The sequence below is a fragment of the Saccopteryx leptura genome, chromosome 4, assembly GCF_036850995.1.
Source record: "Saccopteryx leptura isolate mSacLep1 chromosome 4, mSacLep1_pri_phased_curated, whole genome shotgun sequence".
NCBI classification, from domain to species: Eukaryota; Metazoa; Chordata; class Mammalia; order Chiroptera; family Emballonuridae; genus Saccopteryx; species Saccopteryx leptura.
In genome coordinates this window covers 116,741,649-116,759,667 of record NC_089506.1, presented here as the reverse complement: position 1 = coordinate 116,759,667, position 18,019 = coordinate 116,741,649, and the positions used below count along the sequence as shown (strand labels likewise).

General features: G+C 36.8%; 1 protein-coding gene across 2 annotated transcripts in view; it reads left to right on the top strand.

Annotated features, from left to right (window-relative positions):
• The window catches only part of TRPC4 (transient receptor potential cation channel subfamily C member 4), a 270,542-nt gene extending 252,835 nt beyond the window's left edge, over positions 1 to 17,707 (top strand). For both annotated transcript variants that reach the window (XM_066381078.1, XM_066381077.1), the window contains exons 9-11: positions 14,320 to 14,361; positions 14,492 to 14,581; positions 15,965 to 17,707. In XM_066381078.1, the coding sequence (XP_066237175.1) occupies positions 14,320 to 14,361; positions 14,492 to 14,581; positions 15,965 to 16,687 (855 nt within the window). In that variant the 3' untranslated portion in view covers positions 16,688 to 17,707. The remainder of the gene's footprint in view (positions 1 to 14,319; positions 14,362 to 14,491; positions 14,582 to 15,964) is intronic.
• Positions 17,708 to 18,019: the final 312 nt, after the last annotated feature.

Below are 18,019 nucleotides of genomic sequence, written 5' to 3'. Positions count from 1 at the left end.
TCAAATGCCCCCACAGGAGGCTTCAAGACCTAGGGCCAGAGGAGGGGCACAGGGAAGACCACAAGCCACAAACTCATGTGCTCATCACATGTGTGGTCAGAAGGCAGAGTCACTGTGCCTTTGTGTGCCACTCCCCACCTGAAGCTGGTCACCTTTTATAGGCTGGTCAATGCCAAGGGGAAAAGAGGAGCACGTGTCCCTGAATGTAAGCACCCTGAGGGTGGGGCCACGTCTCAGCAAACCACTCAAGAAAGTGGCCAAGTGCAGTCTGACCTAAGTGGTTAGCACAGGCGTCGCTAAGAGTTTCTGCCCCCGGGCCAGATTAGAAAAAATACTTTTGTCACGGGCCAGACAAAATATTAAAATTTAAAAAAAAAGAAAACAAACAAACAAACAAAAAAATAAAATCCATTTTGTCTGATATAAGTATTGCTACCCCAGCTTTTTTTCATTTCCATTTGCATAAAATGTTTTTTTCTATCCTTTTACCTTCAGTCTATGTGCATCTTTTAAGGTGTGTCTCTTGTAGACACCATATGTACAGGTCCTGTTTTCTTATCCATGCAGCTACCCTATGTCTTTTGATTGGATCATTTAATCCATTTACATAAGGTTATTATTGATATGTAGTTCTTTATTGCCATTTTATTCTTTAAAATGTATTCCTCTTTTGCTATATTCTTTCCCCACTTTGATCTGTTTACAACAGGCCCCTTTACAATTCCTGCAGCATTGGTTTGGTTGTAATGAATATCTTGAGTTTTTTTTGTTGTTGTTGTTTTTTGTCTGGGAAGCTTTTTATTTCTCCTTCAATTTTAAATAATAGCCTTTCTGGATAAAGTAGTCTTGGTTTTAAGTTCTTGTTCTGCATTACTTTGAATATTTCTTACCATTCCCTTCTGGCCTCAAGTGTTTCTGTTTAGAAGTCTGATGTCATCCTTATGGGGGCTCCTTTGTAGGTGATAGCCTTTGTTTCTCTTGCAGCTTTTAATATTTTCTCTTTATCACTTAGCTTTGGTATTTTAATTATGATGTGTCTTGGTGTAGGTTTCTTTGGGTTTCTCTTTAATGGAGTTCTGTGTGCTTCTTGAACTTGTGAGAGTTTTTCCTGCATTAATTTAGGGAAGTTTTCAGCTATGATATGTTTGAACAAAGTCTCTATCCCTTGTTCTTTCTATTCTTCTTCAGGAACCCCTATGAAGCAGATGTTATTTCTCTTTATGTTGTCACAGAGCTCTCTTTATGTTTGAGTCTTTTTTTTCTTCTCTGCTTTCATGCCTTTATTCCAGTTGTCCTCCAACTCGCTGATTCGATCCTCAGCTCTATCCATCCTGTTTTTAATTCTTTCCATGTTCTTCATTTCTGATATTGTATTTGTCATCTCCGATTCTTTTTTAATATTTCAATATCCTTTTTTATACTTGCTATTTCTTTATTTAGGTGTTCATAATGACCATTCATTGTTGTTCTAAGATTCTAAGCATCCTTACAATCATTATTTTGAACTCCACATCTGGAAGTTTGGTTATTTTCATATCACTCAGTTAATTTCTTGGAGGTTTCTCTAGTGGTTACATTTGGATTGCACTTCTCTGTCTTCTCATTATGTCTGTATGTTTGGGTGTTTTGTTTGTAGAGCTGGTTGAGTCTAGGCTTGGTGTTGTCTACCTCCAGTTTTCAATTGTGTTATTTTTAGGTCTTCTTGGGTTGGCATCAGCTATTATTTGTAATCCACTTTCGGATTTGGGCCGCTTTGAAGTCTTGATTTGTTTGTTTTTTTAACAGGTTATAGTCTTGTTTACTGATCTCAGCAGAGGGCTTATTTGAAACTGTATCCAGGAATGGGATGGGTGTAACCTGAGGCCTCTTCTGCAAGTTTCTCTCTCTCAGGTCAAGGTGTTTTCTCAGCTTCAGTAGGGGGAGGTGTATCTCAGATCTCCATGGAGACCTGAGTTACTGCCCCTGCTCCCTACTTCTCGTTTTCAGCTTTGTCTTGTTGTACTGATTGGATCTGGAGAGATATCAGAAGATATGTGACCCGGAAGTACTTTAGTCTTTTGTTTTGTGGAAGGATCAGCCCCTCCCCCAGCTATGGCTGCCTCCAGCACTGGATGAGTCAGCTTCTCAGGTCGTCCCCTGCATTCCTCTGCCCCTCACCATCTGTCTCTCTCTCTCCCCTTTCTTTTGGAAGACAAGCCAGCCCTTTCAACACACTTCATCCCCTGGTCACCAGACAAGTGGCTGTGAGCAGTATTTTCTGCTCTTTTCCTTGGAGTGAGAGTCCTTCTGGCTCACCCCCCCCCCTTCTGTTCCTGTAAGCAAGGGAGTTTCAGGCATTCCCTACCAGATTTGTTGTGGCTTCTTCTTTGCTCCTTGGTTTTTGAGATCTGTTCATAAATTAGTTTGTATTCCAATTTGGTGGTGTGAGCTGGGAGTCTGTGCATCTACCTACTCCACTGCCATCTTCAGGTCCTCTCAACTTTGTTCAGTCTTAATTTCCAGTGATACTGAAGTTCAGTTGGCTGATACAATTTTACAGACTAAATATTGTTTATGTAAGTTGGGAAAAAATTGGTGGGCAAAGACAATTAACTATATTAGCCTTATCCTGGGATAAGATTATTGATAGTTCCTGAAAACTTCCTTTCACAGTAAATTTTTCTATGTTCTCTATTTTTGCCAAACTAGTTTGCTTTTAATAAAATTTCCCCTATGAAAATAAACCTGAAATTATTTTGTAGTGTGATCTTTGACCTTTTCAAATTTGTATTAAATTTTTTAAATTTGTGTGAGTAAGGTTTCAATAATATACTATGATAATTTTCACTTAGTATTCATTTTTATTGTTAGTTTCACATTAAGGCAATTCAAAACTAAATTATTATTACTTCAAACTGCTCTTTCTTGACTTCCATTGGTTTTTTTAAAGACTAAAATAAAATGGTGAGATGCTATAGAACCCTAAATTAATAAAATTGGAGTCAACTAAATCCCATATGAAATTCAGAGTTTCTATCTATATAAATCATGGAACAATAGTTCTTGTACAATAGTTAACTGTTACAGAAAAACATTGGTATACAGCTTGCTTTAGTGTTTTTGTTTACTTAAAATAAATTTGAGATATAGAAGTCTGGTTTTTCTATAGAAGTATTTTTCTGGTGTCAGGGTTTAGCTGAGTTATGTCTCAAAAAGAGTTACATAACTTCATCTGGTGACCCAGTCATAAAAATATTTTTTCAAGATGTTCTTATTTTGTATGGTTTCAAATTTCCCAGCATTTAATTAATACCGTAATCATATTGAAATTTTATTTTTTAAGTTTCATGTTATAGGGAATGGTATTCAAATAATCAGTGGCATTTAAGAAGTAAAGGATTATATCATCTGTTTCTGAAAGTCACTAGTAATTATGAAACACAAATCCATTCTCATGATCACTGAAAATGCCATTTTTCTCTATCCTCATAAAGAGAAAAAAATATTTTTCTTTAGAATCATTTGATTTTTCCTAATACCATTTCACAGTGATGTACAGCTAGTGCTCGACTTATGACCATGATTGGTTCCGACAGACCGGTCATAACACAATTCAGTTGAAAGTTGAGTAGGCTATATGTACAGTACTGTGAAATGATGTTATAAAAATCTTTAAGTCATATTTTATCATAATTTTCTTTCATTATTGTTATATATCATAATTGTCTTTGTTCATTTTATGCCATTTGTATCATCTCTACACCATTTTGTTTCTTATTTTTACACTCATACACAAAACACAAATTGCTGTACTGAGTCTGGGATAACAGTTGAAATGGTGCACGCAGAGATGGTAGTGCTGCCGGAAGTTGATCCACACTATCGTACGCCCAGCTGGGCAACACTTGTGCTGCCAGATGTGGAGCAGTCATGGCTAGCGATTGTGGTCATAAAGTCGAATGGTTGTAAGTTGCATAGGATGTAAGTCAATCAATATTTGTATGAATAACACTTTTTCAAAATTCAATTTCATCAGCCTATTAATAAATATTTACTAATTACCTTAACACATAAGCACTTTAAATCATGAGCAATTTGAAAGACAAGCAGTCACTAGTGGGATTCTTTTGCCTTAAGTCATGAGTAGATATTTGAATCACAAGCTTCTGCCACCCTCCACTAGATGGCCTGCCAAACGTTCTGAAAGGGAGAAAGAAACAAACTTCCATGGAAAGATTTTTGTTGAAACGGCCTCAAAGTGAAAGTGAGGAAAGTGGGGTGAAAAAGCCAAAAGTCAGTGAAGAAAATAATGGTGAGATGATGTCAGAGTAATGGCACAGTAGGAAGTGATACCGATAAATCTCCCCAAAAACTCAACAAGATCTTCAACCAGAAACAGAAAAATCTGTCCTTGGATCCTCCAGATGTTCCACAATACACCTGAAGGTATGGTCGAGCGAAAAATTAGCTAAATATATAATCAAACCCTGAAGGAAATAGAGATTAAGAAATACTCCGCCTTCCTCACTAACCTAAATAGGGCTGCTTTCACTGGGAATTGAGAGTATAGAAACTAAGGTGGGCAAAGGGGGTGAATAGATCCAGGTCGCGGCACAAACGGCCGAACCAGGCTGTGGCACGGAGATCCAAGCCGAGGAAAAACTGTGCCTGTGGCAACCCAGGCAATATAAGCTAACACTCGTGCCAAACCCAGAGAAAGAAAGACAAGTGGGGCAGCCATTTGCCCCAATCTCCTAGTCAGCGCGCAAATAGTGGGTGAGAGATTCCTTTAAAAGCCCCGGGAGTGGGCGCCCGTGTTATCCCACAGAGAGTCAGAGTCAGAGGCCTTTGTGTGGGCTGAAAAGCAGAATCTCGGGACCACCCAAACGCCCTGGAAAAGCCGCGCACAGGGAGGGAGCGAGAGCTAATTCCAACACTGGAACTTCTCCGTGCAGGCGGAGGTCTCTCTCAGAGTGAGAGATGGCTGGCCTGATATCCTGGTCGGCGTGCGTGGAGAGTGGGAAAGAGATTCCTCCGAGCGCCTGGAGAGTGGGCACTCTTGTTACCCCACAGAGAGGCAGAGTCAGGGGCCTTTGTGTGGGCCGAAAGTGGAATCTCAGGCCACCCCAGCACCCTGAAAAAGCCGCACATGGGGAGGGAGCGAGAGCTAATTCCAAGGCTGGAACTTTTCCATGCAGGCAGGGGTTTCACTCAGAGTGTGAGACTGCTGGCCTAATATCCTGGTCTGCGCACGCAGATAGTGAGCGAGAGATTTCTCCGAGTGCCCCAGGAGTGGGCGCCCACCTGCCCGCCCATGTTACCGGACAGAATAGCAGAGTCTTTGTGTGGGCGGAAGCCCCGCCTGATTATGCTAGCAGCTCTGACTGATTGAGCCTTACCCAGAGCCCTGTGCTGAGTGGGAATAGAATGGGGAGTTGCCAGCTCTTTGAGCCTCTTACTATCCAGGAAGAGGCAACAGCAACCCCATAGCTGGATTACCAGGCTACTAATTGAGGAAGGAAAGACTAGGAGAGAGGCTCTGGGAACACAGACTCTCTCACTGTCAGAGCCTACAAATGCTAAAGAGCCTCAACTGCCAATGAGACTGAAGCCCAATACATGACATCGCCATAGAGAATTATCAACTGCAAACCTCTACCTGAGCGTGCCACAGGGGCAGAACTCGGGGTACAGAGTCACTGACCAGGAAGAGGGATAGAAAAGAAAAAGCAAGAAGATAACCTCTCAAAATCAAGAATAATCCACAGACTTTATAACCTATCCCATTTTATTATATTTGTTCATTTGTTTCTCTTATCTTCATGTCATGATTTTTTTTTTCCTCTTCCAATTTGGTCATTTAATTCTCTGCTGGTCTTACTCTCTCCTCTCCTTGAACTACACTACCATAAGTGTTACATCTCCCATTATCTTTTCTTTCCTCTTCCTTTCTCTCTATGAGGGTTTTACCTAAAACCCTTAACTCTTTCTCTCTCTCTCTCTCTCTCCTTTTTTTTCTTTTTCTTCTTTTAGTGGTTTCCTCTTTTTTTCTTTTTTTCTCTCTTTCTTTTCTCCCTCTATATTAGTTTCTTCCTTTCTCCTTTATGTCTCCTCTCATTCAATCCTCAATAATGAACAAATTATCTTATCTGGGAATCAAACTTATGTTTGTGACATTTTGGGGGGTTTTTACTTTACTTTTTTAACTCAATAGCAGTGCTCCCAACCCTGGCTCTCCATTTTATCTCGTTCTTGTTCCACTAAATACAATAGTAATTTTTTAATTTTCCCCCCATTTTCCTGTTTTCCTCTTATTCCTCTCATCATATCTCTTAGTCAACCAACACCTAAAAGCAAATCATTTTATTCCTGACCCAAATTTTTTTCCTTATTTGCATTTTGTGGGTCCATACCCCCTTCTTTTGCGCCTTTATTACTTTTCCCCAACCTAAGCCCTCCATTATAGGCAATATTTGTTCTATTTAGTAAATATAATTCACAGTTCACCACAAGATGTTCGCAAGAAAGAGGGGAGAGGAGAGGAGAGGAACAAAGAAGGGGGAGAATAATTTTCTTTCTTTTTTTTTAATTTTAAATTAAAAAAAAAAAACTTTTCTTTTTTTTTTATTTTTATTTTTTAACTTTTTATTTTTTATTAAATCTAATTAATACTATCAACAAAACCACCCTCAGATGCCATTAAAGAAGAGAAAATTGAATATCATGGATACAAAAGAAAAAGAGGTAACACAGATAGATGAGGAAAAATCTATAGAGAAAAAAATTAATATATTGGAAACCTTAGAGCTAAATGACAGATAATTTAAAATATAAATCCTAAAAATACTCAGAGATATACAAGAAAACACAGAAAGGCAATTTAGGGAGCTCAGAAAACAACTCAATGATCACAAAGAATATATTACCAAGGAAATTGAAACTATAAAAACAAATCAAACAGATAAAAAACTCAATTCATGAGCTGAAAAATGAGGCAACAAGCTTAGCTAATAGAACAGGCCAGATAGAAGGCAGGATTAGTGAAATAGAAGACAAGCAACTTGAGGCACAACAGAGAGAAGAGACTCAAAAATTAAAAAAAAAAATGATATAGCCCTACAGGAATTATCTGACTCCATCAAAAAGAATAACATAAGAATAATAGGTATATCAGAGGGAGAAGAGAGAGAAAATAGAATGGAGAACATACTCAAGCAAATAATAAATGAGAACTTCCTGAGCCTGTGGAAGAACTAAAGCTTCAAATTCAAGAAGCAAACAGAACTCCGAGTTTTCTTAACCCCAAAAAATCTACTCCAAGGCACATCATAATGAAATTGGCACAAACCAACGACAAAGAAAACATTCTCAAGGCAGCCAGGGACAAGAATACAACCTATAAAGGAAGGCCCATTAGATTATCATCAGATTGCTCAACAGAAACTCTACAAGCTAGAAGAGAGTGGACCCCAATATTTAAAGTCCTGAAAGAGAGGAACTTTCAGCCACAAATACTATACCCATCAAAGCTATCTTTCAAATATGAAGGAGAAGTAAAAACATTCACAGATACAGAAAAGATGAGGGAATTTATCATCAGGAATCCCCCACTCCAGGAATTACTAAAGGGGGTTCTCCAATCAGATACAAAAAAACAAAGAAAAACAAAGCCACAAGTAAAAGCTCAAAGAAGAATACAATAAAACCAAATTTAAACTGTGACAACAACCAAAAAAAAGGCGGGGGGGGGGGGGGAGAGGATGGAGATTAACAGTAGCAAAGGATGATGGAGTGCAAAAGTACTCACAAGACAGTACATTACAATGAACAAGGTAGGAACCCTTTTCATTACTTAATGGTAACCACCATTGAAAAAACCACCACAGAGACACATGATTTAAAAAAGATAGCAATAGAGGAAAGATGTATGGAATACAACCAAATAAAAACAAAAGATAGAGCCCTGGCCGGTTGGCTCAGCGGTAGAGCGTCGGCCTAGCGTGCGGAGGACCCGGGTTCGATTCCCGGCCAGGGCACACAGGAGAAGCACCCATTTGCTTCTCCACCTCTCCGCCGCGCTTTCCTCTCTGTCTCTCTCTTCCCCTCCTGCAGCCAAGGCTCCATTGGAGCAAAGATGGCCCGGGCGCTGGGGATGGCTCTGTGGCCTCTGCCTCAGGCGCTAGAGTGGCTCTGGTCGCAATATGGCGACGCCCAGGATGGGCAGAGCATCGCCCCCTGGTAGGCAGAGCGTCGCCGCTGGTGGGCGTGCCGGGTGGATCCCGGTCGGGCGCATGCGGGAGTCTGTCTGACTGTCTCTCCCTGTTTCCAGCTTCAGAAAAATGAAAAAAAAAAAAAAAAAAAAAAAAAAAAACCAAAACAAAAGATAGAAAAACAAAAGAGAAGGATTAATCAAGACACAAAACTAACAGAAAGCAATCTATAAAATGGCAATAGGAAACTCACAAGTGTCAATAATTACACTAAATGTAAATGGATTAAACTCACTAATAAAAGGGCACAGAGTAGCAGAATGGATTAAAAAAGAAAATCCAACTGTATGCTGCCTACAAAAAACTCATCTAAGCAACAAGGATAAAAACAAATTCAAAGTGAAAGGCTGGAAAATAATACTCCAAGCAAATAACTTCCAAAAAAAGCAGGCTTTGCAATACTCACATCTGATAATGCTGACTACAAGACAGCAAAAGTACTCAGAGACAAAAATGGCCATTTCATAATGCCTAATGGGACACTGAATCAAGAAGACATAACAATTCTTAATATATATACCCCAAACCAAGGAACTCCAAAATGTATAAGACAGCTACTTATTGACCTTAAAACAAAAACTGACAAAAATACAATCATACTTGGGAACCTCAATACACCGCTGATGGCTCTAGATCGGTCATCCAGAGAATCAACAATGATATATTGGCCTTAAACAAAACACTAGAGAACCTGGATATGATAGACATCTACAGGACATTTCATCCCAAAGTGACAGAGTATACATTTTTCTCCAGTGTACATGGATCATTCTCAAGAATTGACCATATGTTGGGCCACAAAAACAACATCAGCAAATTCAGAAAAATCGAAGTTGTATCAAGCATATTTTCTGATCATAAAGCCTTGAAACTAGAATTCAACTGCAAAAAAGAGGAAAAAAACCCACAAAAATGTGGAAACTAAACAACATACTTTTAAAAAATGAATGGGTCAAAGAAGAAATAAGCACAGAGATCAAAAGATATATACAGACAAATGAAAATGACAATATGACATATTAGAATCTATGGGATGCAGCAAAAGCTGCATATATGAACAAACAAGAAAGAGCCCAAGTGAACCACTTAACTTCACACCTTAAGGAACTGCAAAAAGAAGAACAAAGACAACCCAAAACCAGCTGAAAAAAGGAGATAATAAAAATCAGAGCAGAAATAAATGAAATAGAGAACAGAAAAAGTATAGAAAAAATTAGTAGAACAAGGAGCTGGTTCTTTGAAAAGATCAACAAAATTGACAAACCCTTGGGAAGACTTACCAAGGGAAAAAGAGAAAGAACTCATATAAACAAAATCCAAAATGAAAGAGGAGAAATCACCATGGACATCATAGATATACAAAGAATTATTGTAGAATACTATGAAAAACTTTATGCCACTAAACTCAACAATCTAGAAGAAATGGATAAATTCCTAGAACAATACAACCTTCCTAGACTGAGTCAAGAAGAAGCAGAAAGCCTAAACAGACCAATTAGTAGGGAAGAAATAGAAAAAGTATTAAAAACCTCCCCAAAATAAAAGTCCAGACCCAGATGGTTACACTAATGAATTCTATCAAACATTCAAAGAAGATAGGGTTCCTATTCTACTCAAAGTCTTCCAAAAAATTGAAGAAGAGGCAATACTTCCAAACACACTTTATGAGGCCAACATAACCTTCATACTGAAACCGGGCAAGGACAGCACAAAAAAAGAAAACTACAGACCAATATCTCTAATGAATACATATGCTAAAATACTAAACAAAATACTAACAAATCGAATACAACAACATATTAAAAAAAATAATATATCACGACCAAGTGGGATTCATCCCAGAATCTCAAGGATGGTTCAACATACGTAAAACGGTTAACGTAATACACTATATCAACAAAACAAAGAACAAAAACCACATGATCTTATCAATAGATGCAGAAAAGGCATTCGGTAAAATACAACACAATTTTATGTTTAAGACTCTCAACAAAATGGGTATAGAAGGAAAATATCTCAACATGATAAAGGCCATATATGATAAACCATCAGCTAAGATCATATTAAATGGCATAAAACTGAAAGCTTTCCCCCTTAAATCAGGAACAAGACAGGGTTGTCCACTCTCTCCACTCTTATTCAATGTGGTACTAGAGGTTCTAGCCAGAGCAATCAGACAAGACAAAGAAATAAAAGGCATCCATATCGGAAAAGAAGAAGTAAAGGTATCACTTTTTGCAGATGATATGATCCTATACATCGAAAACCCCAAAGAATCCACAAAAAGACTATTAGAAACAATAAGCCAATACAGTAAGGTTACAGGATACAAAATTAACATACAGCAGTCCATAGCTTTTCTATATGCCAACAATGAAACATTTGAGAATGAACTCAAAAGAATAATCCCCTTCATGATTGCAACAAAAAAAATAAAATACTTAGGAATAAACATAACAAAGAATGTAAAGGACTTATATAATAAAAACTACAAACCATTGTTAAGGGAAATCGAAAAATATATAATGAGATGGAAGAATATTCCTTGTTTTTGGATAGGAAGAATAAATATAATCAAGATGGCCATATTACCCAAAGCAATATACAAATTAAATGCAATTTCCATCAAAATTCCTATGACATTTTTTAAAGAAATGGAGCACAAAATCATCAGATTTATATGGAACTATAAAAAACCCCGAATAGCCAAAGCAATCCTAAGGAAAAAGAATGAAGCTGGGGGCATTACAATACCTGACTTCAAACTATATTATAGGGCCACGACAATCAAAACAACATGGTATTGGCAGAAAAATAGACACTCAGACCAATGGAACAGAATAGAAAACCCAGAAATAAAACCACATTCATATAGTCAAATAATTTTCGATAAAGGGGCCAACAACACACAATGGAGAAAAGAAACCCTCTTCAACAAATGGTGCTGGGAAAACTGGAAAGCCACATGCAAAAGAATGAAACTCGACTACAGTTTGTCCCCTTGTACTAATATTAACTCAAAATGGATCAAAGATCTAAACATAAGACCTGAAACAATAAAGTACATAGAAGAAGACATAGGTACTAAACTCATGGACCTGGGTTTTAAAGAGCATTTTATGAATTTGACTCCAAAGGCAAGAGAAGTGAAGTGAAAATTAATGAATGGAACTACATCAGACTAACAAGTTTTTGCTCAGCAAGAGAAACTGACAATAAAATAAACAGACAGCCAACTAAATGGGAAATGATATTTTCAAACAACTGCTCAGATAAGGGCCTAGTATACAAAATATACAAAGAACTCATAAAACTCAACAACAAACAAACAAACAATCCAATAAAAAAATGGGAAGAGGATATGAACAGACACTTCTCCCAAGAAGAAATACAAATGGCCAACAGATATATGAAAAGAATGCTCATCTTCTTTAGTTATTAGAGAAATGCAAATCAAAACGGCAATGAGGTACCACCTCACACCTGTTAGATTAGCCATTATTAGCAAGACAGGTAATAGCAAATGTTGGAGAAGCTGTGGAGAAAGAGGAACCCTCATTCACTGTTGGTGGGAATGTAAAGTAGTACAACCATTATGGAAGAAAGTATGGTGGTTCCTCAAAAAACTGAAAATAGAACTACCTTATGACCCAGCAATCCCTCTACTGGGTATATACCCCCAAACTCAGAAACATTGATATGTAAAGACACATGCAGCCCCATGTTCATTGCAGCATTGTTCACAGTGGCCAGGGCATGGAAACAACCAAAAAGCCCGTCAATAGATGACTGAATAAAGAAGATGTGGCACATATACACTATGGAATACTACTCAGCCATAAGAAATGATGACATCAGATCATTTACAGCAAAATGGTGGGATCTTAATAACATTATACGAAGTGAAATAAGTAAATCAGAAAAAACCAGGAACTGCATTATTCCATACGTAGGTGGGATATGAAAGTGAGACTAAAAGACATTGATAAGAGTGTGGTGGTTATGGAGGGGTGGGGGGAGAGGGAAAGGGAAATGGAAATGGGGAGGGGCACAAAGAAAACTAGATAGAAGGTGACAGGACAATGTAACTTTGGGTGATGGGTACGCAACATAATTGAATGACAAGATAACCTGGACATGTTTTCTTTGAATATATGTATCCTGATTTATTGATGTCACCCATTAAAAAAATAAAATTATAAAAAAAAAAGAAATGAAAATAATGGTGGTTAAGCAAAGTAAAAAAATAGCAGTTAAATTTAGCGATAAAGTTGCATATCATATGTAGTGTGTAAATTACATTTTGCAATTAAATGTAGCATTAAGTGTGTAGAGAATAAGTTATATTAAATGATAGCACATGAAATAAAAACCTCCTTCACCAGTCTCCTCCCCCTCTGCCAGCATTTTTGCCTGATAATGAAGGTAAATACACTTCATAAACCAGTTTATTTCTTTACATTATCTCTTATTTTATATATATATGGTTATATTATATATGTGTGTGTGTGTGTGTGTGTGTGTGTGTGTGTGTGTGTGTGTGTGTGTGTGTGGTTTCGGGAGACTGGAACAGATTAATTGCATTCCCATTAATTTAAATGGGGTAATTCAATTTGACACAAGAGCAAATTGAGTCACGAGCTTGGCCATGAAATGAATTAAACCTGTGTGTCAAGGTATCATTATAATACGATCAAAAGTCTTATTTCAACCTGAGATAAGTTATTTCTGTTGATTTCTCACAATTTACCAAATTCATTACTTCATTTTAGAAGTATTTTATTTTAAATTATTTTTGGTCAGTTTTCTTCTTTAAGAATCAATACTGCCTGACCAGGCGGTGGCGCAGTGGATAGAGTGTTGGACTGGGATGCCGAGGACCCAGGTTCGAGACCCTGAGGTTGCCAGCTTGAGCGCAAGCTCATCTGGCTTGAGCAAAATAAAAAATGCTTACCAGCTTAGACCCAAGGTTCCTGGCTCAAGCAAGGAGTTTACTCAGTCTGCTGAAGGGCCACGGTCAAGGCACATATGAGAAAGCAATCAATGAACAACTAAGGTGTCGCAATGAAAAACTGATGATTGATGCTTCTCATCTCTCTCCGTTCCTGTCTGTCTGTCCCTATCTATCCCTCTCTCGTACTCTCTCTCTGTCTTTGTAAAGAAAAAAATAAAAATAAAAAATAAATAAACTTATTTAAAAAAATTTTAAAAAAAGAATCAATACTGATATTTACTTAACATATATAAAATTATGATTGTGATAGCTTTATCTGGTACCTTTAGAATACTTGTGAAATCTATAAATACACAATTTTAGTGTCATTTATTATTTAACTCAATTTAAAATGGACTTTCTATCAATCATAAAACATCTTCTTTCTCCATTCTTCACTCCAGAACCACTGTTCTAACCCTCACTCTGTTTCCAGACCATCCTGACCTCTTCAAAATGATATCTGTGACACATTTATTTTAAAAAGTATGATATAAATAATTTTATATTTGAACAGAAATTTTTTGTTAAATCCAACCATATAATTAAAACAGCAATCCCCTCTTAATGTACATCTGATTGAAATTAGTGTTGGAGTGTTTATTCTATAACATGAATCTATGTTACATATCATGGTTGAATACTTAATCTTGCTATGTTTCTATTTATGAAGACCTTTATATTATTATAATGTTAGCTTTTTACTCTTGAATTTTTATTTGTATTTGATATTTTATTTTTTATTAAATATGTCTCATCTAGCATTATTTCAAGTGCTTTGGGGTACAAGTCAACTATAATTACCTAATTCTCCATCACCTTATATTAGAAAAGCAACATTTCCATCATTTTTAACTTATTTTATAAATCAAATAGCATATGTATTACAACCTTGCACTGGGCTGTTTTTTTCACTCATTCTTTTGATTCATGTGAAGCACACTCTAACTATTGTCCTTTATCTACTTAGAGGAAATGAGGAAAAAAATATTCTGGATTAAAAGAACAAATGAATTATTTTCTAGAACAATAATATATCACTATAACTGAAAAGTAAACATCTGTTTTCCTTTTCAGAGGCGAGCTGCTGATAATTTGAGAAGACATCACCAGTATCAAGTAAGTTATTCTCTTAAATCTTGAAATTTATATCAAATAAAGTACAATCCCTACTTCAGAACTGAGTTAAAAGAAAAGACATCATATTTATTTTCTGAATATCAACTCTGTTGTTTTAAAAATACCTCAGGAAGTTATGAGGAACCTAGTGAAGAGATATGTTGCTGCAATGATTAGAGATGCCAAAACTGAAGAAGGCCTGACTGAAGAGAACTTTAAGGTAACTTCTTTTTCATGATGAAATCACCAAGAGGCATATTCTAAAGGACATACAATAGAAACCAACACAGCACATTGAAAATCAGAACTGGAAACGCGGCTGTGTGTTCCAGCAAACTGTGTATCTTCTGATTTATAAATAAAGCATTATTGAATCATCAAAAAAAAGTGATGATGTGTTCTCAGAACACATTGTTTTCAAACAAACTTAAACTTAAATGTCGAGAGGACATTTTGGAGAAAGAGAAAGTTCTACAGCCTGTGGTATTCTAACTTGCCTATCCCATCCACTGAGTGAACTTCAGCTGTTGGAGTTTCAGCCTGATTTCGAATCCTGAAAGGTTTGGTAACCAACATGCTGAAAACCACAAAAACTGTTTCTGTGCTTTGCACAGCTTTGGTAACAAATTATAGGTTTGAGCTTAATTGTAATTTGTAAACTTAGTGTTTCTCCCTGAATGTTTTTTAAATTCTATCAGAGGAGATAGCTGCAATACATGAAATATATAAATATGTGTTGTTATATGCTCGTATCATGTATATAAAATACCTCTGTTATTCTGCCTGATATTTTTAGAGACTTTGGAAGAATGGTTAAGGTCAGTGAGGTCTTATACACTAAAACAAACAAAGAAAACATCCTACAGTTTAACAAAGAAAAGCAGTCAATTAGGTAAGAAGATAGATAAATTGCAAAACAAAGCACATTAAAAGCTGGCTAAGGTACAAAATGTTCTTTACAGGCATAACGTGGTTCTTAGTACTCTGGGAGGTAAGTGGGAGGCAGGTGCCTACCTCAAAGGCAACCATCAAGCTAGAAGTGAGAATTCAGATGTCTGAAAAGAGAGGAAAAGGGTGAATCTCAACAATGCTGCACAATTGCTTTAAGGTAGTAAACAATGGAAAGGGACTGTCAACTCTAGGAAGGGCAGGCTTCACTCTAATCATTTTGTCATACATTTCTCTTTAGACTGCAAACTGTGCCTAATACTAAAAATCTTTACTAAATGCATTCCTGAGAGAGTGTGAGGTGATCTGAAAGCAGATGAATATTTGAAGAGAAAGTATTTGAAAGCATAGTCCTCCCCAAACCAATATACATGATTACACAGCACTGAAAAAGAAAACTCTTCCTGTTTCTTTTCACGTCAACCTTTTGGAGCCCTCCTTATTCCTACAGAACTCGAACAGGGAAGTTAATAGACATCACAATGACACAAGAAAACTGGAAACTCTAGATAGGACCACAGCAGAGTGAATCTTAGCTCTTAAAAGCATGAGAACACACACACACACATCAGACCCATCTATACAGTGAGCAAATGATGTTTCCTCATGTTCATTTAAGCCACAAACTAATTTCATTCCTTTAAATTTCACTTAGGAACTAAAGCAAGACATTTCCAGCTTCCGCTTTGAAGTGTTGGGGTTGCTACGAGGAAGCAAACTCCCTACAGTGCAAGCAGCTCAGTCCACAAAAGACTCTTCTAACTCAGCAGACTCGGATGAAAAGAGTGACAGTGAAGGAACCAGCAAAGACAAAAAGAAGAACTTCAGCCTTTTCGACTTAACCACACTGATCCACCCACGATCAGCAGCAATTGCTGCCGAAAGACACAACATAAGCAATGGCTCTGCCCTGGTGGTGCAGGAGCCCCAGCGAGAGAAGCAGAGGAAAATGAATTTTGTGACTGATATCAAACACTTTGGGTTGTTTCATAGACGGTCAAAACACAGTGCTGCCGAGCAAAGTGCAAACCAGATCTTCTCTGTTTCAGAAGAGGTGGCTCGTCAACAGGCTGCAGGGTCCCTGGAGAAAAGCACTCAACTAGAATCTCGAGGACTAACATCTAGGGGTGACCGTAGCATCCCTGGTCTCAGTGAACAATGTGTATTAATAGACCATCGGGAAAGGAACCTAGACAGCCTGGGTTTGCAGGTTGGCAAGAGGATGTGTCCCTTCCAATCAGAGAGAGTGGTGGTGGAGGACACTGTTCCTATAATACCAAAGGAGAAGCATGCACAGGAAGAGGACTGCAGCACAGACTATGATGCAACCCTCACTGACACAGTCTCTCATGAAGATTATGTGACCACAAGATTGTGATACTTGAAGGAGAAAGCGTTTATCATACATATATAAATATATATATATATATTTCCCCCATAGTGCTTTGAGTTGGGGAAGGGGGGAAATGTTTAAAAGCAAAGTAGCAAATGCTAACTTGCACTTTATAGCATTTATCAACTGAGGCATAACAAGTGTAACATGTTTAAATAAGATAAAAACTATAAAAAAAATCAAACAAACCCTGTTTTGTAGCCTGCTTTTGCTCTATTTGTCTTATAATTTTTTTGTTAATAAAATAAACTCACGTTATATTCTTGTACTATTGCAATCACCCATAGAAAATTTTTAGCCATCTTTTCCGATTAAAACAAATGCAACTTCATGTGGTAGTTGACTCTTATAATAGATACTTTTACATGTAAAAGTTAATGTAGCTGAAATGTTAAAGCTTTTCATAAATATTTAGGTTCTCTAGAGATGGGTACTCATTGAGGATTTTTCACTCAGCCCTATAGTTTAGCCTTAAAACACAAATATTAGCAAATTATTTCTTAAGGACACATAAATAATTATAGTACACAATTAAAGCAAGAAAGCCTTTCCATGCAGTCATGATCAAACACTTTCTTAAAATGAAAGCCGGGTATACTCCATAGAGTTTTAATTTGCACCGTTTTTCCTTTTAGAAAGCAATGTTTGTCCTAATTAATTTGGATGACTGTTGATTTTTAAATGTTTTTCCATAAAGTTTTACTTTGTTTTTTTCCCCTTAAAAGCTTTTACTGGTTCAACTTCTGATCAGTATAAATATGAGGATTTATGGATAGAACTGAATTTCAAAAAGATGGCAAAGTTCTGTGCCAGAAGAAAATCACCGTCAATTAGAACAGTTTAAGCACCTTAAAGAAGAGCAAGGTGGCTGATTGCTGCTCATAATATGCAGATGAAAATTCATTCTAAGAATCTTAAATCTAAGCAAAATTAAATTACATTTTCATCCTGTGCACTATTGTTGTCAATTCAAAAGACATACAGAAACCTAGGAGTTTCCTTTTTTTTTTTGTCCAGTGACTATTACATATTTTAGGGTAATTAAAATTACCCCAAAATAATTATTAATTTTAGCAGTAGATATAGAAATATATTTTTCCCTATAGGGACAACATTCTTAATTGCTTGTTTCTTTTTTTTTTAAGGTAATTTAGCAACATTACACTCCTTCACTGACCTACAAAAAGGAAAGTGTTTTCTAAAGTTTAAATTGTGTAAATTGTGTCTATTTTAGCCACTATGGGAATAGAAGTTTCCTCACCACATACAATTTGCATTTATTTCAAATCAACAAAAAAATGCTGAGTTTATTTTACT